Source organism: Sus scrofa, chromosome 2, assembly GCF_000003025.6.
Source record: "Sus scrofa isolate TJ Tabasco breed Duroc chromosome 2, Sscrofa11.1, whole genome shotgun sequence".
NCBI lineage: Eukaryota > Metazoa > Chordata > Mammalia > Artiodactyla > Suidae > Sus > Sus scrofa.
In genome coordinates this window covers 16,562,118-16,585,859 of record NC_010444.4, presented here as the reverse complement: position 1 = coordinate 16,585,859, position 23,742 = coordinate 16,562,118, and the positions used below count along the sequence as shown (strand labels likewise).

General features: G+C 61.1%; 2 protein-coding genes across 3 annotated transcripts; one reads left to right on the top strand and one right to left on the bottom strand.

Annotated features, from left to right (window-relative positions):
* On the top strand, nt 1,097-23,173 carry MAPK8IP1 (mitogen-activated protein kinase 8 interacting protein 1). Of its 2 annotated transcripts, none has more exons than XM_003122834.4 (12): nt 1,097-1,429; nt 13,295-13,400; nt 15,519-15,833; nt 17,396-17,477; nt 17,786-18,598; nt 18,777-18,852; nt 19,369-19,541; nt 19,747-19,856; nt 19,957-20,073; nt 20,167-20,237; nt 20,366-20,464; nt 20,779-23,173. In XM_003122834.4, exons 1-12 carry the CDS (start codon nt 1,329-1,331, stop codon nt 20,849-20,851), a joined length of 2,136 nt encoding a protein of 711 aa, XP_003122882.1. In that variant the 5' UTR covers nt 1,097-1,328; the 3' UTR covers nt 20,852-23,173. The 2 variants fall into 2 exon arrangements, with proteins under 2 accessions (XP_003122882.1, XP_005661016.1); XM_005660959.3 differs by lacking the exon at nt 1,097-1,429 and adding an exon at nt 11,736-12,110.
* C2H11orf94 (chromosome 2 C11orf94 homolog) lies at nt 21,679-22,541 on the bottom strand. The gene is made up of 3 exons (XM_003122833.4): nt 22,300-22,541; nt 22,026-22,099; nt 21,679-21,830 (listed from the first exon to the last, which is right to left on the bottom strand). The coding sequence occupies exons 1-3, from the start codon at nt 22,539-22,541 to the stop codon at nt 21,709-21,711; spliced, it is 438 nt and encodes a 145-aa protein (XP_003122881.2). The 3' UTR covers nt 21,679-21,708.

Here is a 23,742-nt window from a genome sequence, read left to right as displayed (position 1 = left end):
ACAAGCCAGGTTTTGGCCAGAGGTTCTATGAGCCACCAAGGCTGGGGGCCTAGCTGTGGCCAGCAGTGGAGTATCCAGAAGTCCACGCTCCATGAAAAACTCACAGGTTTAGTCCTCTGAGGGGAGAGACGACCAGGAGGAACCACAGCCCAAACTTAGCAGGGGCAGAGGTCCTGGAGGGAGCAGAAAAGCCACCCAAAAAATCCCAAGAAGTCAATCATGGAGACAGGAGGGAAGGTCCTAAGTCTTAGAATGTGAGAAGCCTGCTACGGGGTGTCAGGGTGCACAAGAGGGGGTGCTCTGCAGGAAGTGCAGTTGAGGTGCTAAGGGAGAAGAGGGAGAAATCAGGAAAATCCTGATATGAGGGAGGAGAAGTTGAGAGGCAGAAGCCAAAAGAAAGGGTTCAGTTCACCCCTAGAGGTGTTTGGGGGCTGAAGGGGGACTTGAGTCAATCTTTGGAGAGGAGACCCTCTGGGGAGAGTCTTTGGGAGGAAGAGTCCCCTCAAGTTCAGGGGACAGGTTTGGGTGAGAGCTGGATCCCAGCAGGAGGTGAGCATTCCCAGTCTCCAGTGACAGCATATTTGTATTACACTTCATCCTCAGGACCGAAAGAGGGACCATCATTGTCCCCATTTCACAAATGAGAAAAACCAGAGCTTAGGACCACTGTTAATAATGCAAGGCCACACCGTCTATTCACTTGGAGAGCCAGGCTGTGACTTCACACCACCTGACTCCAAGTCTGCTCTAGGAGCCAGCTCCCAACACCCACTTGCCTCTCTCTGCCGTCCTCCGCGACCCTCTTCCTTGACTACCTTCTGTGTCTGCAGCCAGGGGGTCAACTAGGACCCTAGGCACCAATGTCCCGCCATTAGTTACCCAATACTTGTGCCCTATGCCCACCCCAAGAGGCAGAGCCCATGCAGGCAAAGGGCTTCGCCGGAAGGGGAAGTAGACCAAGGCGTTAGTGGAGGATTTAGGGCGGGGCTGGGCCGGGCCAAGCCTGGGGGCCGCGACTTCAGCACCTTGGAGAGCACCGGAGGGCGGGGCTAGCGGGAGGGGGCGGGCAGGGGGCGGGGCGCAGGGACCCCGGCGAGAGCCCGGGGGCGCGCGCGCGCGCGCGCCAGCCCAGAGAGCGGAACGCGGTCCCGAGCCGCGCCCTGCCCTGAGCAGGTGCGCCTACCGCGCCGGCTCCAGCCTCAGCCCCGCGGCGGCGGCCTCTCGTCGCGGTTCCGCTTCCTTCCCCGCCGCCGCCGCCGCCGCCGCCGCCGCCTTCGCCCCCGCCTCCGCGCCGCGCTCCGCCCGGATGGCCAGGGCTGTGCGGGAGAATGGCGGAGCGAGAGAGCGGCGGCCTGGGCGGGGGGGCCGCGTCCCCGCCTGCCGCCTCCCCGTTCCTGGGGCTGCACATCGCGTCGCCGCCCAATTTCAGGTGAGAATCCCCGGCCGCCGCGTCCCGCCCTTCAGCCCGGATTGATCTGCCCCGGTTCTCCCCTCTCCCCCAACACACACACCAGACCCCAGAACGAGAGGGCGGCGTGGGGATGGGGTCTCTATCCGAGACGGATCCCCCAGAAGCCCCCTCAGCCCAAGTCCACACTGATGGCCGCTGCATGACCATGGTGCGGCTCCTTCCGCCATTCCGTGTCCTAGGCAAGGAGAGTCTGAGCTGGAATTGGAGGAGGGGGCGCGGAGGCCTCCTTCTCCCCGACTTTGGGGCTGCGGCGGGGCCTGGGATCTGCGTTGAGATCCCCGAGGAGGCAGGCTGCTTGGGGCTTTGCCTCTGCCCAGTCAGAAGCCTTCTGAATCGAGGTGGGAGCAGGCAGGGGTGCCCCCGTGGATCCCAGTTTCTTGGGTCGACCGACAACCTTGGTGCTGGAAGGAGGGAGTCGTAGGCCCTTCCTCCAGCCCTTCCGGGCCCAAGGGGCGCATCTCCCAGGCCTGGCATGGCTAGGACCCTCTGTGGATTTGGACAAGCACTGACCTAGTCAGATGTGTGCACGTGCGGAAGCCTTAGCCTCAACCGAGAGATCTTAGGCGCGGCTGTGGGAGAGGGGGTCTGGTTTGGAGCGCCTAGGAGTAGCCGGGATATTGAGGGGGAGGGGTCCCTGCTGGGGTAAGTACCCAGGACCCTGATCTGAGCCCCTCAGCACCCCTCTCCCTGCCCCCTATCTGGTGTTAGGCACCTGGGAGGTGGCTTTCAGAGAAGTGGCAGTGGGTGTTGGGGAGGGGGAGGGATGAACGTCCCTCTTCCCTCCCCCACCCCACCCGTCCTGGCCGGTTGGAGAAGAGGATGTTACAGCTCCAGAGCCTCTGAGAAAGAGGCCTAGACATTCCCCATTGTTTCTCCACCTAATGAGCTGGTGCCTTCCCCTCTCCTGGGGCCCCCACCCCAGCCAGGCCCCAGCTGGGCTCTGGCGCCAACGCCTCTTCTGACCAAGAGGTTGCTGGCTCCCTGGCCCTCAGGTGGGCAGGGACCCCTGGGGATCTCTAATGGCATCATCAGGACTAGAAATCTCCCCCAAGGCCCTGAGCTGAATGCAGAAAGACCAGAGGGAGGGGACCAGATGGAGGAGGCCAAGCCTGAAGCCTCGAGGGCTGGGGGCCTTGTGGTTAGTGCCTCAGAGTAACAGGGCTGACGTCTGAGCCTGACACCACCTGACACGTCACGTGCCGACTCCACGCAAACGCTGGCCTTCCTTCCAGGAGGCCCCTCTGCAGTGGGAGACCATGGCAGCCAGTTTAGATGGACCTGGGTTCAAATCCTAGCCCCACCATCTTCTCGCTGTATGGCCTGGGCAGCTTTTTGTCTTTTCTCAGTCCCATCTGTTACGTGAGCTAATTAATATTGATTCCTTAATGTGCATCAAGTCGGTGCTCAACAAGTGTCCGCCCTCCAAACCAGCGGATGTTTAGATGGCTCCTTACTGCTCAAAGCATCGTCTCTGTGCTGGCTCACAACCACCCCTGGCCTGGCCCATTGTGTGGAAGAGGAGACTGAGGCAGGAAGGCAGATGGCTTGCCTGAGAACCCCCAGAGAGTCAGGGTCTGAGGCTGCACTAGAACCCGGGTCTGCCTGTTCAGTCCACTCTACCTCCAGGCCCTGCCTCTGGCCCAGGGGACAGTTTGGCCTCCCCCTGGCTGCTTCCCCATCCCCAAGTGACAGCACTTTCTGTCCCACCCCTGGAATCCTTAGTGAGAAATGCTGACCAGGCAGGCCTGCCAGTGAGCCTGTCCAGCCCGGGACCCAGTGGGCGAGGGTGGCAGTAGACCAAGGCTGAGGCGAGGGCAGGCCCTGCAGGACGCCGTGGCCTGGCCGTGGACATGTGGCCCACACGTGGGAATAATAAGAGCAATGTCTTCAGCCTCTCAGGGCCCACCCTGCCTGCTCCAGCAGCCCCCGCTGCCCTTTCTGTGTCCCGCCTCTCATAGCTCTTAGCCCAGCAGGCTTCTCCCCCCACCAGGGGTTGGGCGGGGGGGACTGCTCTCCTGCGGCACTGGCCCGGGCTCAAGTCCTGCCTCGGCCTTCTTAGCTGCATGCCCCAGGAGTGGGTGCTTCACCCCCTGAGCCTATGTTTCTTCTTCTCCATGAGGCCGACTTTGGCCCCTGCTCAGGGTGGTCCTAAGACGTGGATGAGACAACACAGGTTGACTGTTTCCAGGGCCAGCAGAGCTGCGTTCACTCAGGACTGTTTATTATTATTATTACGCGTGTGCACATGTGCGTGCCCTGGGCACCACTGTCAACTTCCAGAAGGCACAAGGAGTCAACAGCTAAGCTTTGGTTTGCACCAAGTAGGTGCTCAGTATCGCCTTCATGGTTTGTCATCTAATGCAGGATAGAACTGGGTGCTGCGCTCCCAGACTACGGAGAACAGTGCCCCCTGCCAGAGAGTCACGCTGTAAAGGTCGCTGCCCAGAAGGTCCTGGCTTTGCCCAGGCCTCCTGCTGGGCACTTTCTATGCAGAGCATCCAGTCCTGCCTAGAACCACAGCAGTGGAGTGTCATTATCATCCCCACTTTGCTGCTGAAGAAACTGACGCATAAAGAGGTTAGCCACGTGGCCGAGCGGGGCTTGAGCGCAGGCGGTCTGAGTTCAGAGCCACCCTGGCCAGCGAAGGCCTGGCATAATCCTGGCATAATCGTCACAGAGGAGAGACTGGGGAGGGGGCGTCCTGGTGCGGATCTGGGATGATGGCGAGCGTTGGTGGATAGTTGGTTCAAAGAAACATGTGGTCTTTCTTTTTTTGATGATAGACATGCTCCAGCCACTTACTAGTGGTTCCCTTTGGCTGGTGCCTGGGAGGGATTTTCACTTGTGTCACATGCTTCTGTATTCTTTGACTTCTGATTTGGACCACAAGCACCGGTTACTTCTGTATCTTAGAAGGTAATAAAAGAAAATTGATCATTAAAGTGATACATGTTCTTTTTAAGGACATTCTGTGAGAGAATTTAGAAACTGAGCCACAGATACCTCGAGCTGGGTGGTGGGACAGGGAAGGGACAGTGGGACCGTCCATGTGGGAGGCTCCCGGAGAGTAAAGTGAGCAGGCTGCTTTGGTGTGCAGAGGGGGACCTTAGAAATAGCTCATCCAGAAGGTCTAGTTGTGGCACAGCGGAAACGAATCCGACTAGTATCCATGAGGAGGCGGGTTCGATCCCTAGCCTCACTCAGTGGGTTAAGGATCTGGCATTGCCTTGAGCTGTGGTGTAGGTTGCAGGCGTGGCTCTGATCCCGTGTTGCTCTGGCTGTGGTGTAGGCCGGCAGCTACAGCTCTGATTAGACCCCTAGCCTGGGAACTTCCATATGCCGTGGGTGAGGTCCTAAAAAGCAAAAAAAAAGAGAAAGAAATAGCTCATCCAGCCTGCACCCCTCCCCTTTCACTTACGAGGAGACTAGAGAGGGCAAGTGGCTTCCTGAGAACACACAGCAAGTTGTGACGGAGCTGGGGCCATGACCCAGGTCTCAGAACTCGTCAAACAGTGGTGTGTTCTTAACCCCCACTGCCCGGGCTTGAGAGATGAGGCCACCAACAGGCGACAAGCAAGGACCCTCCTTACTCATCTCTTCACAAAGTTTTCTTTCTTTTTTTCTTTTTAATTAATTATTTTAAAAAATTATTTTATTAAAAGAGGATTTATTGGAGTTTCCATTTTGGCTTAGTGGTTAACGAATCCGACTAGGAGCCATGAGGTTGTGGGTTCGATCCCTGGCCTTGCTCAGTGGGTTAACGATCCGGTGTTGCCGTGAGCTGTGGTGTTGGTTGCAGGCGTGGCTCGGACCCCGCATTGCTGTGGCTGTGGTGTAGGCCGGTGGCTACAGCTCCAATTAGACCCCTAGTCTGGGAACCTCCTTATGGCACGGGAGCGGCCCAAGAAATGGCAAAAAAAAAAGGATTTATTTTAATATGCATAGCCTTTTATATCTTTCTTTTCTCATCTGGTAAAACTGCAAAGTTTTTTGCACTGTGCCAGGCTCACTGAGAGTCACTCCAGAGGCACAGACGTGGGCCTCAGCATCGTGCATGTGGCAGTGTCGTCGGACAGATAGATAGACAGACAAAGCCTTAGCAGAGAGGCGGGAGGTATGCTGGTGACTTGGGTCAGGGGCCTGGAGGGGCCCAGGCTCAGTGGATCAGGGAAGGGCCAGCTCAGCTCAGGGCTGGTGGCAAGTGAGTGTCACCGGGAGAAGGAGGGGAGAAGAGGGAGGGAGAGGCCTGGGCGGAGGGCTGGAGGCAGAAGCGAGCAGGCAGGCTCTGTGGCGCCCAGGCTGGCACAAGTGTGGCGCGGGCGTGTAAGGACTCAAAGGCCATGCGAGGACCCCAGCCTGGCCACCTGCAAGTGTTGGCATGACCACATCGCCTGGGTCTCTCGGGCTGCTGGGTGGAGAACAGATGAGGAGGCAGGGAGACCAGGGGGAGACTGGCCGTCCTGCAGGTGAGAAGGGACAGGGGAGGACGTGAGGGACGCTAAGAGGATCGGGAGCTGCCGTGAGGGGCAGAGGAGAGACCAGAGTCTGGATGGTACCAGGCCCCGAGGGGGCCACCCCACGGGAGATGAGAGTTTTGGCAGGCAGGTGGTGGAGTCCGTTGGAGACCTGCCGAATGTGAGGTTGGTGACCACTGGGGACCCCGTTGGAGCGTTCGAGCAGGAGGTTGGTTTTGGGTCTGGAGCTCAAAGAAGAGGATGGGGGTGGCACCAGAGACCCTGGGAGTCTCTGCGTAGAGAGCAAGAGGTGACCCCCGAGGACTCCGAGAGAACCTGGCATACCCAGAGCGCAGGCTGAGGCTGGGGACCGGGCTGAGAGTCGCCGTCCCCACAGCCTTTGGTGGGAGGAAGGGGGCGGAAAGCTCCCCGCCCTGGGCAGTGCCCCCGCCCAGCTCCGATGAAACTCCAGGGTGAGGACAGAATGTGGGCTTGGCCTTGGCAGGATTTCAACCCCAATTCTTGGATATCTGAGCCTTAAGATGGGTACTGGATTCCAGAGGCCCCCATGGGTCCCCCCGATTGGGTCCCTGGCACCATTGCTCTCTGCGGGGGGGGGATTCTTGCCCATCATGGGTGCCATCTCGGTCCCCGGCCCTGCTCTGGAGTCGCTCAGAAAACCTCTAGGAGCATCAGCACTGGAGACGCACTGGGTGCTCTTCTGGAGCGCCCGGGGCCGGGATCCCCCAGCCCTTCCTCTAACAGGCATTTATCTAGTGCCTGCTGGGTACAGGGCCTTGGGTTTTGTGCGGGCAGTGGAGCGGGGCAGGGGTCAGGGCCTGCCCTCGGGAGACCCGGCTCGGTGAGGGGCGGCCAGCCCAGGTCCAGGCTTGGAGGCCGGTGCTGGGGCCAGTGCAGCCCAGCAGGGAGAGCCGAGAAGACCCCAGGTCCCACCATGTGTCACAGCCGTGTCTGCATCAGAGTTCCTTCCTGTGTGTGAGCCACCACGTGGAGCCACAGGTCGCATGTTCTGTCTTCTGCTCGTTGCGTTGGCTGCCATTCTACACATCAACACACAGACTTTATAACTGAGACACGCACCCCGTCAGCTGGCGGGCCCTGGTGCTGGCTCTGCACCTGTTTTCCATTGTTCGCTGTTATGAGGACACACATCCGTGTGTAGAAAGGTTTTTCCAGGGGAGGGATTGTCTTCTCAGGGTAGGTTCCCGAAAGCCGGGTCACCAGATCCCGGGGTTCTTGCTCCATATCAGCACCCAGGTGTCCAAACAGATTAGACGCCCAATAACACCACATAGGGGTTGTCTCATGGGACTTGTTTCTTGAGGTGCCTTCTGTTTTCAGTGACAAGGACCCCAACGTGGACATGGTTGAGAAGGAAATTCCAGACCAGGGGAAGAAGCCCAGCCTGACCGCAGGGACCACCCAGGGCTGGGGCTGGATGGAGGATGGGCTCTGAGGCTGAGGTTGGGCCTGCTCCGCCCCGTCGGCCAGCACCACCCTCCCTCCCCCAGACTCTGCTGGGGGGCGCGGATTTCTGACTTGGAGATTTCCAGGTGCACCTGGAAATCTCCAAAGACCTGGGGACCCCAGTGGTTCACTCAACAACATCCATTAAGCACCTCTCAGATCATATACCACACAGTGGGCAAGAGAGACATGGTCTTGGAGTTCCCATTGTGGCTCAGTGGGTTAAGAACCCAACTAGTAGCCATGAGGACACAGGTTCCATCCCTGGCCTCCCTCAGTGGGTTAAGGATCCGGCGTTGCCGTGAGCTGTGGTGTAGGTCAAAGACGCAGCTCGGATCTGGCATTGCTGTGGCTATGGCGTAAGCCAGCAGCTGGGACTCCGATTCACCCTCTAGCCTGGGAACCTCCATATGCCGTGGGTGTGGCCCTAAAAAGACCAAAGAAAAAAAAAGAGAGAGAGAGAGAGATGGTCCTGCCCTCATGGACCCACTGCTTCTAAGGGGAGTCCACCATGGGCCACAGAGCCCAAAGGTAAAATTACAGTGACCCAGGACCCCAAGCAAAAGGGCCTCAGCCAGTAGCGGGGGCCCTTTAGCCTCACTAGGGGTCAGAGAAGGCTTTGTTAAGGGAACCAGTGGAGCAGGAGCCTGGATGTGGGGGGAGGCCCTGCTGAGCCTTGGGGCCACAGGTGAGGATTCCCAAGGGCAAGGGGAAGCCTGAGCTGGGGAAGGGTGATGAGACCAGATTTGCATTTCAAATGTCCCAAGGGAAGGACCTGCTTAGAGTAGAGCAGCTCAGCTCAGCCCTCAGAATGGGCAGAGTGACAGGCTGGACCTTGGACCAGAGATGCCCCCTGTCTCAAGAGGGACCTGTGGGACACTGTGGCTGGGACCCAAGGTCACTGAGCTGGCATCCTTACTTCCCTCCAGGAGAGCCAGGAACAGGAAGACAGGAACAGCCTCTGGGCAGCCAGATGCCTGGCTGGGATTTGGCCCTGCTCAGCTAAAGCCTCAGCACTTTTCCACTTAACCCTTAGTTCTCCTGCACTTTTAACTCCACCTGCTGCTGGGCTGAAAGAGCAAATTAGAAAGGGCTGCTGTAGGAGTTCCTGTTGCGGCTCAGTGGGTTAGGAACTGACTAGGACCCATGAGGATGCAGGTTCAATCCCTGGCCTTGCTCAGTGTGTTAAGGATCTGGCATCACCATGAGCTGCAGCGTAGATTGAGGATGCGGCTGGGATCTGGAGTGGCTGTGGCGTAGGCGTAGGCGGATGGCGGATGGCTCCAGCTCTGATTGACCCCCAGCCTTGGGAACTTCCACATGCCACAGGTGCATCCCTAAAAAAAAAAAAAAAAAAAAAAAAAAAAGCCTGCTGTTTTTAGGTGGAACAGGCTAACACGGAGATGTGGCAGCCTTCCCATGGCAAGGGACAAGGCCATGACATAAAGATCGGCACTCAAGAGGCTTATCTGTTCATTTAGGTGAGCGCCACTCAGGCGGGGGAGCGGAGGTGGCACTCAGAGTGTACGGGGAGCCGGCCTGGCTAGAGGCAAGGACTGGGGCGCCTCAGTGGGGGGCAAGGAGGTTAAGGCGGAACAGGCGGCCTGGAATAGAAAGATAGACGCCAAAGGTCAGGGATGTCTCCAGAGACCAAACCCACGACCTCGAGTGACCGTTAATAGGGACGAGACCTCAGGAACCATCTCACTCGCATGGGCCAGTGGGTCTGATGGACCAGCAGTGGCTGCCTCCGCAGGGCTGGGGTCTCCAGGTCTAGAGGCTGCAACCTGACCTGTGCAGGTGAGGTGACCTGACCTGTGGAGGTGATGTGGCCTCGTGGTGCTCAGGTCTCAGGTTTCCAAGGGGAAGGTGGATGGGTGGCTTTAGGAAGGAACCTCCCTTCTGCCCCCATCCCTCCTTCCCTCCCCCGTCCTCCTCTCCCTCCATCCCTCCTTCCTTCCTCCTTCCTCCCTCCCTCCATCCTTCCTTCCCTCCCCCCTCCCTCCCTCCTTCCTTCCCTCCTCCCTCTTCCCTCCCCCCTCCTTCTCTCCCTCCTCCCTCAATCCATCCCTCCTTTCTCCCTGCAGTTGCCCTCCTTGAGCTCAGAGGGACCAAGGGTCTGCTTAGCTTTCCCTCCGTGAAGGCTCTCGGGGGCTTGGGCTGAGAGACCCAGAACATCTGGCATCTGGAGAAGCAGGAGGAAAGGGTGGGGGTGGGGCCGGGGAGGGGGATGAGTTGCAGAGGGGCCTCCGTGATCAGCCAGGCCTCCTCACAGCACCCTGCAATTCACAGACACTTCACCAGCCCCCAGGTACGGGGGGCCTCATGTTGTATGTGGGGAAACTGCAGGCGTCCGACAGCTTATGGCTGGGCTTTGGTGCTCCTCATCTGTAAAATGGGCTTATGGCTCTTCCAAAGCTGGAGTGAGGATGAAGGGAGATGCCGAGGATAAAGAAGGCTGGAGGCTAGAGCACCCCGCCTGCCGCTCAGGAGATGGGGCGGCCGCTCCTTGTAAGTGAGGGAGTCAGGATTTGATCTCTTGTCTCCAAACCTGATATGGCGGCCATTCTACCGTCCTGCCTGGGTTATGAGAAAAAGTAAGATTAAGGAGCTCCCTTAACCCGTTCCACTGGAGCCAGGGATCAAGTGCAGGCTTTTGCGCCCCAGCCCATGCTCTCTGCCGTTGCCCTCAGTACCCTCTGTCCGTCATCTGGAGTGGCTGATACAGCTGCCCCTGCCCGACCCAGACCTGCTGTCCCAGGAAGTGGGAATATCGGCTGATGCTAAGATCGGGCGTGTGGGGATGAGCTGAGAAGCCCCAGCCCATGTCCAAGCCAGAGCCTGCAGGTCTTCCCCGAACACGTTGGTTTGAGAGGAGCCAGTGGAGACCGAGGCTGTCCTTAACAGACATCTCCTGAGCACCTAGTGCATGGGAGATGACCGTCCCAGCTCTGCCCTCCAGACTGCACTGGGTTCATCATCTGCTGGATGCAGAGCAGGGGGTGTGGGCTCCATGTACCCCTGAGCTGCCTGGGGGGTGTGTGTCTGATGCAGGCTGAGTCCTGTCTGCTCTCAGACCCTGCCATGCCTCCATGCAGATGGTGACACCAACCACAAGTGAGGGAAATGACAGGGGACCAGGAGGGCTTCCTGGAGGAGCAGGCTTATCTGAGCCTTCCACCAGCAGGCAGAGGTTGAGATCCTGCCACGTGCTCCACCCAGACGCTGGGTTAGACTCTGGGGAGGTGGGTGCGAGAGACAGGCAGTCCCACACGGAGCTGCAGATCTTGAATGCCAGGCCGAGGAGTTGGCCGCTAGCAGGGAATCCTGGAGGGTTTTGAGTGGAGGACAGAAGAGCAGTGTTTCAGGCGGTGCAGGCCGGCTGGTGGGGAAGGCCAGGGACAGAAGATGCAGGAGCTTGACTGAGGATGGGCAGACACAGATCGGGCACCTCTGGGTCAGACATCCCCATGGTCCTGCAGCTGTCCGGTGCTGGCTGAGTGGCAGGGCTGCCCTCTCTGGGTCTGGCCAGGCGGCCAGTGTGCATTGACCATCTGCTTAGTGCCCACCTCTGGGTTCTCCTCCCAGGGCCAGAGATGCCACCCTGCACCAGCCGGACAGAGCAGGGCTGCCCTGGCTTCGGGCTGGGCTCCCTCCCCAGAGACCCCTGATTCCACACCATGCCCACCCCCAGCCCTGGGAAGCCACCATCCTCGGGCTCCAGGTCAGAAGGGGCCTGAAAGAGCACTTTGTCCATCCAGCCCCCTGGCGCTGGTCAGAATCCCACTGTGCCCCTTGCCATTCCCTCTAGGGGCCTCCCGGCTTATGTCGCCCCGCCCCGCAGTGGCAGGAGACTCCTTCCCTCCCTTCCCTCCAGGGCCCGCACACCCCTCGCCCTGGCCTGTGCCTCTAGGCACTTCCTGGGTGGGTGCTGAAGTCTGAAGCCCCAAGAAGGGGGCAGGGTTCTGGCTGCACTCAGGCAGGCAATAGAAGCAGCCCCGACCCACCCCAGGCAGCCCTGTGTGGACGCCGCCTGGGCCCACAGAAACCTCCCTGATGGGGTGTGGGGGCTGAGCGAGTAGCTGTGGAGATGGGGCATCCACTTCTGGAGAATTTCAGAACCCCCTCCCCCAGTCTGGCCACCGTGAACCCTAATTGTGGTGCTGGCCCTTTAAAGCAGATCAGGGGCTGGCTTTTGGGGGGAAATATCCCAGATTTCTGCCATCTGCTTAGAAGCCTGGACCAGGGAGGGGGGCCACCCCATCCCCCGACAGGGGCATTGGAAGGGCAGGTGGAGCCGGTAGCATCGATTGCAGTAACCTGATCCCGCGGGGGAGGCGACAACGGCAGCGGCAGCGCAAAGGCCGGGGGAGGAAGCTGCCTGCAGCTGAAGGCTGGCTGGGAAGAGCTGGGGCCAGGCCGGTCCGCAACCGCTGCCTCTTCCCCCAGCCCATCTATTTTTAATGAGCTCCCCGGGCGTCTGCAGCGGGCAGGACGCAGAAAGGCAGGCCCAGGCTGTGGAGGCCCGAGGCCCCAGCCCTGCCCCGAGCCCTGGCCCCCCCACCCTTCTGGGCATGAGAGGGCGGCCCCGGGGCTCTGCAGCCCCCGGGCCGGGCAGGGCTCTCCATGCAGCTGGTGCTGAAGATGGATTCGAGCCCAGACAATGACAGCTGGTTGGAGGATCAGTGGGAGCGCTGGTAGGGGTGCGGGGACCGGTGGGGGAGGGGGGAGCTCCACTGAGCTCTGGGTCTCTGTTGGTCGGGTTGAGGCAAGAGGCCGGGGTGTGGGCCTCCGAGGTTCCCCTGGGGCTGAGCCCGTGACCTTTCCTAAGTGACCTTGGACCGGGGGGTCTCCCTTGCTGTGTGCCTCAATCGCCTCGTCTTATTGAGGAAAAGACTCAATTCTCCCCAACTTCCTTAGCAGAATTCTCCCAGTGTCCCTCCCACATTGAAGCCTGCAGAGTGTCTGGGGCTGGGGGGCTGGAGAGGTGAGGGGACCCGCAGGGAGCTCAGTGGCTGGGACAGCCCCGCCCTGGGGGGCTTTTAGGGCGGGCCGGTGGGTGGGGGTGGGGTGGGGGGGTGGGGAGAGGGTCCCAGGACACCCAGTTAGAGATTCGATGCTGAAGCGCTGAAGCGCTTGGGTCTGCCTCTGAGCCCAGGCCACCTCCACCTTCCCTGACCCCCGCTGTTCAGGGCCCAGAGGCTGGGGCAGGAGGATTGGGGGTGTGCGCTGATGGGACCAAGAACAGAATGGGGCACGGTCTTTCCTAGAACAGCTAAAACCACCCACATTGACCCCTGCATTCCCGTGCCTCGCTCCCAGGGCTTATGAGGCATGGGACTTCCTGGGCTGGGGACATGGAGTGCTGCTCCAAGGTGGAGCAGGGCCTCTGCCAGTACCTCAGGTTTGGTCACGGCACAGATTGTACAGGGAACCCCCACTCCAGGCATCCTTTGGAGACTCTTCTCATCTCTCTCTGTCCCCTCTGTGGCTGAACTGGCCTTGGCACCTGCCTTGACCCTGGAAGCCATTTCTCTGGCAGAGCCTCAGCTCTGACCAGCTGGGCCTTCTAGGCAGGGCCTCCTGCTTGGCAGCAGGGTGGACATCTCCCAGCCCAGAGGAGCTGGAATAACCCGGGGCCTCCCTTTCCACTGCCCCCCCCCCCCGGAGGCCTGCCTTTTGACTCGAGCCCCAAACTCTTTCCCTTTCTGTTCAGTACCCCTTGCACTGGTGCAGGGGGAGCCCAGGTCCCATCCTCTGGGGGCTGCGATCTGCCTTCGAGGGGCTGTCCCTTGGAAGAGCTATTAGGGAGACATCAGAAGGCCTCAGTCCGCTGACAACAGTCCCTTGAGTGGTAACTCTGGCTTTCTGTCCCCATCAGGCTCACCCATGACATCAGCCTGGAGGAGTTTGAAGATGAAGACCTTTCCGAGATCACTGATGAGTGTGGCATCAGCCTGCAGTGCAAAGACACCCTGTCCTTACGGGTAAGGGCGGGCTCTCAGGAGCCCCTGAGTGGGGTGGCAGAATGGGTAGGGACAGGAGTGAGAGCGCTTCTATATCTAGAGGGGCTTTCCGCGTCTGCGTGGCATTCTCATTAAATGAAATAACATGCAGGAAACATGCAGTGTGATGCTTGGCTCCTATCTTGATGGCTCAGATTTTTTAAATTATTTATATATTTTGCCAAGGGCAAAGGCAGGAAGCAGCTCCTTCAACTGCCCAGAAGGAAGAGAGCAGGAAGTCTTGAGGTCTAGGACAGTAGCAGTTAGGGCCAGAATTAAGGGAAGGTTTGGGACTCCCCTAATTCCTTTCCAGAGCGGCCATGGCAGAAGTCCTGAGGCAGAGCAGGGTGGAGTCTGGCAGAACCTGCAGTGCTTTGGGGCAGGACAAAAGAGCCAAGGCACTCCCTTGGCCACCACTGCACCAAGCACACCCCACAGCCTCGCAGACCCTCTCTGGCCCACAAAGGAGGCCTCTGGAAGGTTAATCCAACATTGCTGCTGCTTTGGGCCCCATGCCTTTGTCACAGGACAGATGGCTCCCACTCCCAGAGTTCTGAATCCCACAGGAGGTGGGGATCCTGGGCTGGATGGGGATTCTCCCTTGTCTTTCCAGAACAGGAAGAAGGGGCTGCTAGCCAGGAGAGGGAAGGCAAGCACAAGTCTAGGTTGCAGAGCCCAGAGCTTCTCTCAGCTCCTGGGAGGGTGGGTGGCCCTAGTAGACACGGTGTTGGGGGAATGGTTAGCAAAGGAGAGCTGCAGTGAGTTGGGTGGGGTGCCTGTGTTGACCTTTTCTTGCCCCCAGAGATTCTGCAAGCTCTGCCAGGCCAAAGGAAACCAAAGGGTGAGGCTAACCCTCCAGTACCCTGTACCCCAACCCACCACCCTCTGGCTAGGCCAGGCAGGGATGGAGAGAGAGGCTTTTTTTTTTTTTTTTTTTTTTTTTGCTTTTCAGGGCCGCACCCGTGGCATGTGGCGGTTCCCAGGCTAGGGGTCAGCCTTCGCCAGAGCCACATGCGGGATCTGAGCCACGTCTGCGACTTACGCCACAGCTCACAGCAACGCTGGATCCTTAACCCACTGAGTGAGGCCAGGGATCAAACCAGCCACCTCATCGTTACTAGTCGGATTCGTTTACCGCTGTGCCACAACAGGAACTCCAAGGCCATTTATTGTGGACCAGCATAGCTTCTCTAAGGTCATACACCTGTTGGGGACTCCCACACTGTGCTCTCCCCAGACTTACACAAGCTGAGCCTTGAAGAGGGAGAGGGTGGTCCTTGCAACCCGCAGGACCCTGAGGCAGTACCCTGTGGGGCCTTAGACAAGCTCCAGGGGGCTTTCACATAGTATTGCCAGTGAGTCCTCACCTCTCTGGGAAGCTGGTAGGCAGTTAACTGGTGAGGGACCTGGAGAGTCGGGGGATCTCTCCAAGGTGTCAGGGAGTTCATGGCAGAGCTGGAACTAAAACGGGACTCTTAACTGTCAAAGTTAGGCTGGCCTGAGAGAAAATGTCAGGTTGGAGGGGCCTCAACCTGAGGACGGGGGAGGGTGGGGATGCCACTGCCTCTTCAGGTGCCTCCCATTTGCTCAGCATCCCTCTTCCAGCCGCGCTCAGGTCCTCCTGTCCTCCTGTCCGCACTGCTTCCCTCCCGCTCTCCCTCCCCTGGCTAAGATCGGTTCCTCCGTTTTCCTCACTGCCCTCCTCAAAATACTAACCCCACCTCCATCCTTTGCGGGGCTGAACTCCTTGGTGACCCTGCGTCCCCATGGCAACAGTGGTGACCTCACTCTGGGCTCGGCTTACTACCAGGATGAGGTCACTGGCCGTTGCCAAGGGAACGGGAGGGTGCAAAGAATCGGGAAGCGGGGAACAGTGGAGAGGGGAGAGGTATGGACTGCGAAAGGCACCGACTGACGTGGGGAGGAGGCGGCCTTGCCCATCCTCGAGGGGGCAGGAGGGCACGGTTCCCTCTCGCGGGGCTCCCTCTCTCCCCCTCTTTGCCGCCGCGGAATGGACTCGCCCGCGCGGGGGGCGGTGCGCGGCGGTCTCGGCCCCGCCCAGGCCCCGCCCCCTGACGCCCCTCCGTTCGCGCCACGCAGCCCCCACGCGCCGGGCTGCTGTCTGGGGGCGGCGGCGGCGGCGGCGGCAGCGGCGGCGGGGGGAGCCGGCTGCAGGCGGAGATGCTGCAGATGGACTTGATCGACGCGACGGGGGACACTCCCGGCGCGGAGGACGACGAAGAAGAGGACGAGGAGGAGCGCGCGGCGCGGCGTCCGGGAGCGGGGCCGCCCGAGGCCGAGCCCCGCCAGGAGACAGCGCCCCGCGGCCAGAGCCAGGGCCCGGGCGGCGGGGACACATACCGGCCTAAGCGACCCACCACACTCAACCTCTTCCCGCAGGTGCCGAGGTCTCAGGTGAGGCGCCAGCGGCTGGGGGCGGGGCTGAGGGGGCGGCGCCCTGGGGCAGGGCCTGGAGAGGTGTTAGGCACACCTGGCATCTCAGGGCCCAAGGCTGGGGATCGGGAGGGATTGCGGGAAAGGGACTTGCTGGTCTGGAGCAGGGAGAAGACTCCAGCCTACCAAGACCTTTCAAGGCCTCCGAGGGGGAGGTCTCTGGGGAGGTGGTCGCAGAAGGCAAGTCGAATCTGCCCTAAAGAGGGGCCGCGTGGGCCTGGCTGGGTTTGGAATCTTGAGCCGAGAGACTGAAGGAATGAAGGGGCTGAGAAGGGCAGTGGAAGGATCCGGGTGAAGAGGGAAGTAGAGGATTCAGAGAACAGGGCTTTGAGGGTTTGCAAGGCTATAGGGTTCCTTCCTGGTGAAGGTGCTGGGGGGAGCTGAATCTGGAGAAAAGGGCGCATGTGATGTGGCGAGGGAAAGTCGTGGGAAACTGTGATGAGCAGGGCATGGGGAGCAGCAGCCGGTGTGAAATGCCGGCAGCTGGGGATTCCCAGAAGCCGGCACGAGAAATGGGAGGTGGAGCTGCTTGGCTGAGTTGGGGGCCTAGGGCCCCTGGGCCAGGTGGCCGAATGCCAGGGAGGGTTGAATAGAGCGGGGAGAGCCGGCTGTGGCCCATTGTCTTCCAGGCCCAGTCTGGAGAGGTGCAGAGGAGCAGCTCTAGGAGGTGGGGCTGTTGGTGGAGGGTGCAGGGGCTGCAGGGAAAGGATTGGTCCCTTTCCCAGGATCCTCTGGGCTGGATTTTGGCAGCCAGACTCATGAATGTGAGAGCCTGTGAGGGTGTTCTCAGAGGAGGGGGCCTAAGTTGTACGTAGGGAGCCTTGTGGGTGGGCATCGTGGCGGGAGGGGTCTCAGGGGACTGAGAATGTGGGGTGGTGTCCCAGAGATCCAGGAGGGAGGGCCTCTGACAACTACATCTGTCACTCCTCAGTCATGTGCTCCTGGTGGTGGTGGTGGTGGGGTGACGACCATGTTCTGGATTTGTCATTTGGATGATTCATCCTGGTCCCCCAGGCCAGCTGCTGGGGAGACCCTTCCTCCTGCCTTTTTCAGGCTGTACTAGAATGTCTCTGCCTCTTTGCTAGGCCATAGCTTTCAGGAGATTTGGGCTGAGAGTGAGCCTCTTCCCTGTGACCCCCCCCACCCCACCCCATGCCTGAGACTGGGGATCTGGCTCTTGCCTCTCCCCCCACTCCCTCCTGGACTCCCCAGCACACCCGGCCATCCCCACCTTTGTTGAGGCTGATAGCGGCATCTCCCTGAGGGTTGGCCGGCTTTCCCGAGCCAGGAGGGTGGGCTGTCTAGAGCCAGTAGGCCTTAGCCGGGAGGGCTGACACTTGCCACCCCTCCTGCCTGCTCCAGAGGGTTGGGGGTGAGGCCCTTGGCAAGTGGTAGGGAGCAGGGGTGGGGATGAGGGAGCAGCAAATGGCCTAGGGATGGCCTGATGGGGGCAGGGCCGGGACCTCCCTGTGCCGGGCACTGTTGAGTGCTTCTGTCACAAGGCCCTTTTGTCCCCTGCACAGGACACACTGAATAATAATTCTCTGGGCAAGAAGCACAGTTGGCAGGATCGGGTGTCGAGATCATCCTCCCCCCTGAAGACAGGTAGGTTGGGACCCTTTCCCTTACTTTCCTGGCCCCCGCCTGCCCTGTCCGAGTCCTCACTGCAGGGAGCAGACCCAGCAGTCTCCAGCCTGCCCGGGGAAGTGAACTGCCTGTCCCGCAGGCCTGCGCAGGCTTCTCCAAGCTGGGCTGTGGCCCCAGTGAGAGCACTGGCCCCAGCCAGCCGAGCGCCTACAGCCCGGGAGGCTCCATCCTGGTGTCTGTGTCCTGGTGCCGAGAGGAGGGAGCGGGTGGCCTGGGAGTCAGGCGTGAGGGCCCCTGCCTTCAGCACTGCCCTGCCTGCCCTCCAGGGGAGCAGACCCCTCCTCATGAACACATCTGCCTGAGCGATGAGCTGCCACCCCAGAGCAGCCCCGCCACCACCAAGGATCGAGGCACCTCCACCGACAGCCCTTGCCGCCGAAGTGCCGCCACCCAGATGGCACCTCCCAGTGGCCCCCCTGCGGCCCCACCCGGTGGCCGGGGCCACGCGCATCGAGACCGCATCCACTACCAGGCGGACGTGCGGCTGGAGGCTACGGAGGAGATCTACCTGACCCCGGTGCAGAGGCCGCCAGACCCCGCTGAGCCCACCTCTGCCTTCTTGCCGCCGGCTGAGAGCCGCATGTCGGTCAGCTCCGATCCAGACCCTGCCGCCTACCCCTCGACTGCAGGGCGGCCGCACCCCTCCATCAGTGAGGAGGACGAGGGCTTCGACTGCTTGTCGTCCCCAGAGCGGGCCGAGCCGCCGGCAGGAGGGTGGCGGGCGAGCCTGGGCGAGCCGCCGCCGCCTCCACGGGCCTCGCTGAGCTCGGACACCAGCGCCCTGTCCTACGACTCGGTCAAGTACACGCTGGTGGTGGATGAGCACGCACAGCTGGAGCTGGTGAGCCTGCGGCCGTGCTTCGGTGACTACAGTGACGAGAGTGACTCGGCCACCGTCTACGACAACTGCGCCTCCGCCTCCTCCCCCTACGAGTCGGCCATCGGGGAGGAGTACGAGGAGGCGCCCCGGCCGCGGCCCTCTGCCTGCCTCTCCGAGGACTCCACACCCGACGAACCTGACGTCCACTTCTCCAAGAAGTTCCTGAACGTCTTCATGAGCGGCCGCTCTCGCTCCTCCAGTGAGTTGGCAGCGGGAGCCGTGGGGGACCCAGGTGGGGACAGCCCACGTGAGGGGGTTCCCCGGTGGCAGCCTCGGGTCCATCTGGTTCAAGGCTTTCGGACTGAATGCGCTCTCCCCCCGCGCAGCCTCGCCCAGGGCTGGGACCACCCCCCTCTAGCCTGTCCCCTCACCCACAGGTGCCGAGTCCTTCGGGCTCTTCTCCTGTGTCATCAACGGGGAGGAGCAGGAGCAGACCCACCGGGCCATATTCAGGTAAGCACCCCGGGTCTGGGCTGGCCGCCCTGGCCTCTGCCGTCACGTGGCCTAAACCCAAACCCGCCACTCAGCCCCAGGCGACAGTGTCCACCCTCTAGGAACTGAGTCCAGTGGCAGAGTGGCTGGTTTTGGAGCAGCGTGCTGTGCTGCCCGGGCCCAGGGCTGAGCACCTAATCCGGCCTGGACAGGGGCCCAGGAGGGCGCCCAGCACAGGTGCCTGACCACCCCCAGCAGCCAGGCCTCAGCCTCCTCCGCGTGGAAACACTCGCTTCCCATGACCTCTCACAGTGGCCATGCCCCTTGGCCGGGAGGTCAGTGGTAGATGCCTGTCTAATGGGCCTTGGTCCCCCGCCCCCAGGGAAGCTAGTGTGGTGACAGGCACATGGGACGCTGCGCACGTTCACTGAACCAGTGCTGCCGATGGCGCAACTCCACCCCAGAGCAGGGCGGGGAGTAGAGGGCTGGCTGGAGAGGCCACGGTGGCAGACTCCTCACGGACGCTTTTGGAGACAGGTTTGTGCCTCGACATGAAGACGAACTTGAGCTGGAAGTGGACGATCCTCTGCTGGTGGAGCTGCAGGCCGAGGACTACTGGTACGAGGCCTACAACATGCGCACAGGTGCCCGCGGCATCTTTCCTGCCTACTACGCCATCGAGGTCACCAAGGAGCCTGAACATATGGCAGGTAGTGTGCCTTCCCTGCACCTGGTGCCACTGGGCTCCGCCGTCTGCCCTGCCCCGACTTACTGTGCGGTCAGCCTGTGCCCCACGTCTCAACCACCCATGATGGGGCTGGGCGGAGGCCATCAGGTCCATTTCACAGTTGAGAAAAGTGAGGCGACGCCGCCTCTGCTGGCTCTGCCTCTCCTCACGCTACGCTTGCCTTCCAGCCCTGACCAAAAACAGCGACTGGGTGGACCAGTTCCGGGTGAAGTTCCTGGGCTCAGTCCAGGTTCCCTATCACAAGGGCAATGACGTGCTCTGTGCCGCTATGCAAAAGGTACGCGCGCCTCTGGGGAGGGGGCCCTGCCCAGTCCCGAGCCTCTCCTGGCAGAGGGACACCTGGCACCTGACGTTCCTGTCCCTTACCCACCCCACAGATTGCCACCACCCGCCGGCTCACCGTGCACTTTAACCCGCCCTCCAGCTGCATCCTAGAGATCAGCGTGCGGGGCGTGAAGATAGGCGTCAAGGCTGATGACTCCCAGGAGGCCAAGGTGACCACCCCGGACTGGTCCCCGGCTTTGCCACCAGCGCTCCAGCCTGTGCGCCCGCAGGCTCGTGACCGCCCTTTCCTCTCTCTCCTCTAGGGGAATAAATGTAGCCACTTTTTCCAGTTAAAAAACATCTCTTTCTGCGGATACCATCCAAAGAACAACAAGTAAGACCACGATGGAAAAGAGGTCAAGGCAGGGGCTGGTGGCCAGGGGCTATGATGGTCAGACGCGGGGGCGAGCATGCGCCGTGGGTCTGAGCCCCCAGCCCGCCCAGACTGCTGTCCTCCCACAGGTACTTTGGGTTCATCACCAAGCACCCTGCTGACCACCGGTTTGCCTGCCACGTCTTTGTGTCTGAAGAATCCACCAAAGCCCTGGCAGAATCCGTGGGGTACGTGCGTCCTGCCGAGCGCCCCGGTCTCAGGCCTGGAGCACGGTCCTCGTGCTCAGCGCATCCCTCCGCCCCGCCCGCAGCTCCGCACACCGTCTGCGGGTCACAGGGCTGCCGTGGCCTGGAGAGCGGGCAGGGTGGTCTTAGGTCCCAACTTCCTAGCTGTTGGGCCCTTTCTTCAGTTGGACTCTTACTCAGGAAACACCATGTGTCGAGGACGGAGCGAGCGGCTCCATCTGGGGGAAGGGGAGCCCTGGGCAGGGGGCTCTAGTCCTGCTCCCTCCCAGTAATTCCTGTGTCTGCCCGCTTCCTAGGAGAGCGTTCCAGCAGTTCTACAAGCAGTTCGTGGAGTACACCTGCCCCACAGAAGATATCTACCTGGAGTAGCAGCGCTGCCCCACCCTCTGCATCCCCCGGACCCTCAGGCCGGTGCCAGGACAGCTGGCTCCTGACCAGACGTGGCACTGCCTGAGGACGGGCACCCGCCACCACCAGAGGATGGGGAAGTGGGGGGCGGTTGGCTGAGGGTGGGGAGGGCGGGGGTTATGGGGAGAGGCAGATGCAGTTTATTGTAACATATGGGATTAGATTCATCTATGGAGGCTGGCACGGGCTGCCCGGGGATTGGGAGGGAGCAGGGCTGGGGGTCTTCAAGCCCCTGGCCAGGAAGGGTGCCCATCCTGGGAGCAGAGGGCCTTGTCCCATCTTGGGCCTCACTCACTCCCCTGCCAGGGCCCCTGGGCCTCTGGCCACTGGCTCCTGCGACTGCCCACGCCAACCCTGCCCCTAATTCCCAACCCCAACCGAGGGGTTCTGAGCTCAGGCTGAGCCCAGCCACCTACCGAGGACTTTGCAGTAAGGAAACGGCGGCAGGTAGAGGTGCGGTCCCTGTTCCCAGCCCTGTCACTCGTGTGGCCTCTGGATGGCTCCCACCGCCAGCCTCACTGGCATGCTGGCCCCTGGCAGGTGTGGGGCCTCACAGGGAAGGAGAGAGCCACAACGGGGCCCTGCCCCGGCAGGAAAAGGAGGCTTCCCGCCCTGGCCCGGGCCAGTCGGGGCCTCTCGGCTGCTTCAGCTGTCGCCCCATCTTGGTCCTGTCACCCTGGCCACACCTATTAAAGTGCCATTTCCTGTCGGGACCGCAGCGGGTGTCATCTGCTTGGATGCCCCCCTCACCCACCTCAATTCCATCCCAGGAAAGCCCGAGGCTCTGCTGCACAGAATAGCTTTATGGGGGGCTCCCGTCACAGGTGTGCGTCGTAGTAATACTCAGCCATGTCTGGCCCGTCCCGCTTGCGCTGCTGGGCCCGGGAGAGCAGGGGTCGAGGGCCTCGCGGCCATGGGTGCTTGGGTCGGACCCCGTAGTCTAGAGAGAGAGAAGAGGGTGTGAGGGGGAGGGAGAATCTCTGTTGAGTCCACTGACGTCCTCCCCGAACCGATGCTTTGCAGTAAGAAGGCCCTCTTCATCTCAAGGCTGGACCTGGGTGGCCTCTCCTCGGGCCGGTCCCCCCTTCCGGGAGGGGCGGGGGGGGAGGGGGGGAGGCAGGAGGGGAGGTACTACCATCCAGCAGGCCCGAAAGTGGCTCCGACAGTTCCAGGGGGGCTGAAAATTCCTCAGGAACAGATCGCTGAGGCCTGTGGGAGATGTCGGGGTGCTCAGCCCAGGCCCCAAAGCCCACGACCACCTCTCAGTAAAGGGAGGCAATGGCCCAGGGTGGGGGACTGGGTGAGCCCCGACACCAGGGAGGGGCTGTGCTGCAGAGCACCCCCACCCACCGCCAGGTCCCCCTGTCCCCCACCCCACTGAGCCCTGACCCTGTGCCCCCAGGAGCTACCTCAGTGGCTGGGGGTGGAGGAGCGCAGCAGCCAGGACAAAGTAGAGGAGGGAGAGGCTCAGGCCGGCCCTGGGGTGCAGAGCCCCCAGCATGGCGAGAACCATCTTCTGCTCCGTCCCTGATTCCGGCCTCTGTCGGCCCCTCCCCCGCCAGAGGGTTGGAACCTGCTGCCAAGGCCCAGGCGCCTCACAAAGGGCGCGCGTTCCAGGGCTCGGCCCGGGGGCTGGGTCACAAACCTCCATGCTGAGCTTTGCAGTTTGATTTTACTGAGGCTGTGGGTCAGCAGGTGGCAAGCCACATCTTGTTCTAGTGTCACTCATTAAGGCTACAGACCTTCCGAGTTAGATCTCAGTTCAGATCCCCACCTTGCCTCTTGCTAGACAGACGTGTCACTTGATCTCTGTGGGCCTCAGTTTCCTCACCTCTGAGGTCAGGTACATACATAATGTGCCCAAGGACACAGGAGCCCCGAGCGGAGGACACTGGCACTGGATCCTCACCACCCAGAGCACCAACCATTCCCATTAGCCTCCTTCCTGCGTGCGGACCCACCACTGCCCCATCTCCCACTGGCACCGTTGCAGTCCCAGGAAGGCCCCGCCAGCTGAAGGGCCCAGAGCAGCTCACTAGCCCTGGTCCACTCAGAAAGCCCCCAGCAGAGCCCGCTCTGAGGGCCTTCCCCACTCTGCCCCCTGCAGCTTGGAACAGCCTGACCCTGGGGACTCCATGGGCCCTGCCACCACCCCTGAGGCTGACAGAGGGGTTGCAAGTTAGGTGGCAAAGCCTGGGACCCGGTGCCTTAGCTTTCCGAGGGCAAGGACTACAGGACCCCAGTCCTTGACACCTTGTGGGTGTTCAATAAATACTTTTTGAATGAATAAATGCAGTGTGACAGGAGGCTGGAGATGGCGTCTCGTCACAGGCCTGAGGCAAGGCTGTGGGGTCCTTTGGTTCCTGCCCAGCCCCCGCTCAGCACAGCGTGGACTGACTTCCCACTGACGGCCTCCCTTTCCACGTCCCGGACACAGCTGGCTCCCACAGGCCAGCCCTGGCACCCTCTATCCCTATCCATTCCTGACACTCAGGCTCTGCCTAACTGCACACTCCTCACTTCCTTGCCTCTGGGAGGCCACCTTCTTCCTCTCTGGCCACGACATCCCCAAGCCTAGCTGGGGTACACCAAAACCTCTCTACGCCGCCTGCCATTGTCTTATTTCAGCCCCATCCACTGTTACAAGTCTCTGCCCACTGTGCCCTGCTCCATCTCCCCTCACCCTCAGGCCACCCTGCATCAGGCACTGAGATGAGGTTTGAACCAGGCCCCCTCCCCAGCGCCCCCTAGAGGCAGGTCGCAGTTTCCTGCCTGAGACTCCATGGCCTGTCGGATTGGCCTTGACCTCACCCTCCAACCTCAACCCCTTAGCTGGACTCCTGCCCTCAAGG

Coding starts and splice junctions, on each gene's coding strand:
- MAPK8IP1 (XM_003122834.4), top strand. CDS start 1,329: ATGGCGGAGCGAGAGAGCGGCGGCCTGGGCGGGGGGGCCGCGTCCCCG. Junction 1,430..13,294: donor GCGTCGCCGCCCAATTTCAG/GTGAGAATCCCC, acceptor TGTCCCCATCAG/GCTCACCCATGACATCAGCC. Junction 20,074..20,166: donor ATGACTCCCAGGAGGCCAAG/GTGACCACCCCG, acceptor TCTCTCCTCTAG/GGGAATAAATGTAGCCACTT.
- C2H11orf94 (XM_003122833.4), bottom strand. CDS start 22,541: ATGGAGGTTTGTGACCCAGCCCCCGGGCCGAGCCCTGGAACGCGCGCC. Junction 22,100..22,299: donor CTCCACCCCCAGCCACTGAG/GTAGCTCCTGGG, acceptor CATCTCCCACAG/GCCTCAGCGATCTGTTCCTG. Junction 21,831..22,025: donor ACTTTCGGGCCTGCTGGATG/GTAGTACCTCCC, acceptor CTCTCTCTCTAG/ACTACGGGGTCCGACCCAAG.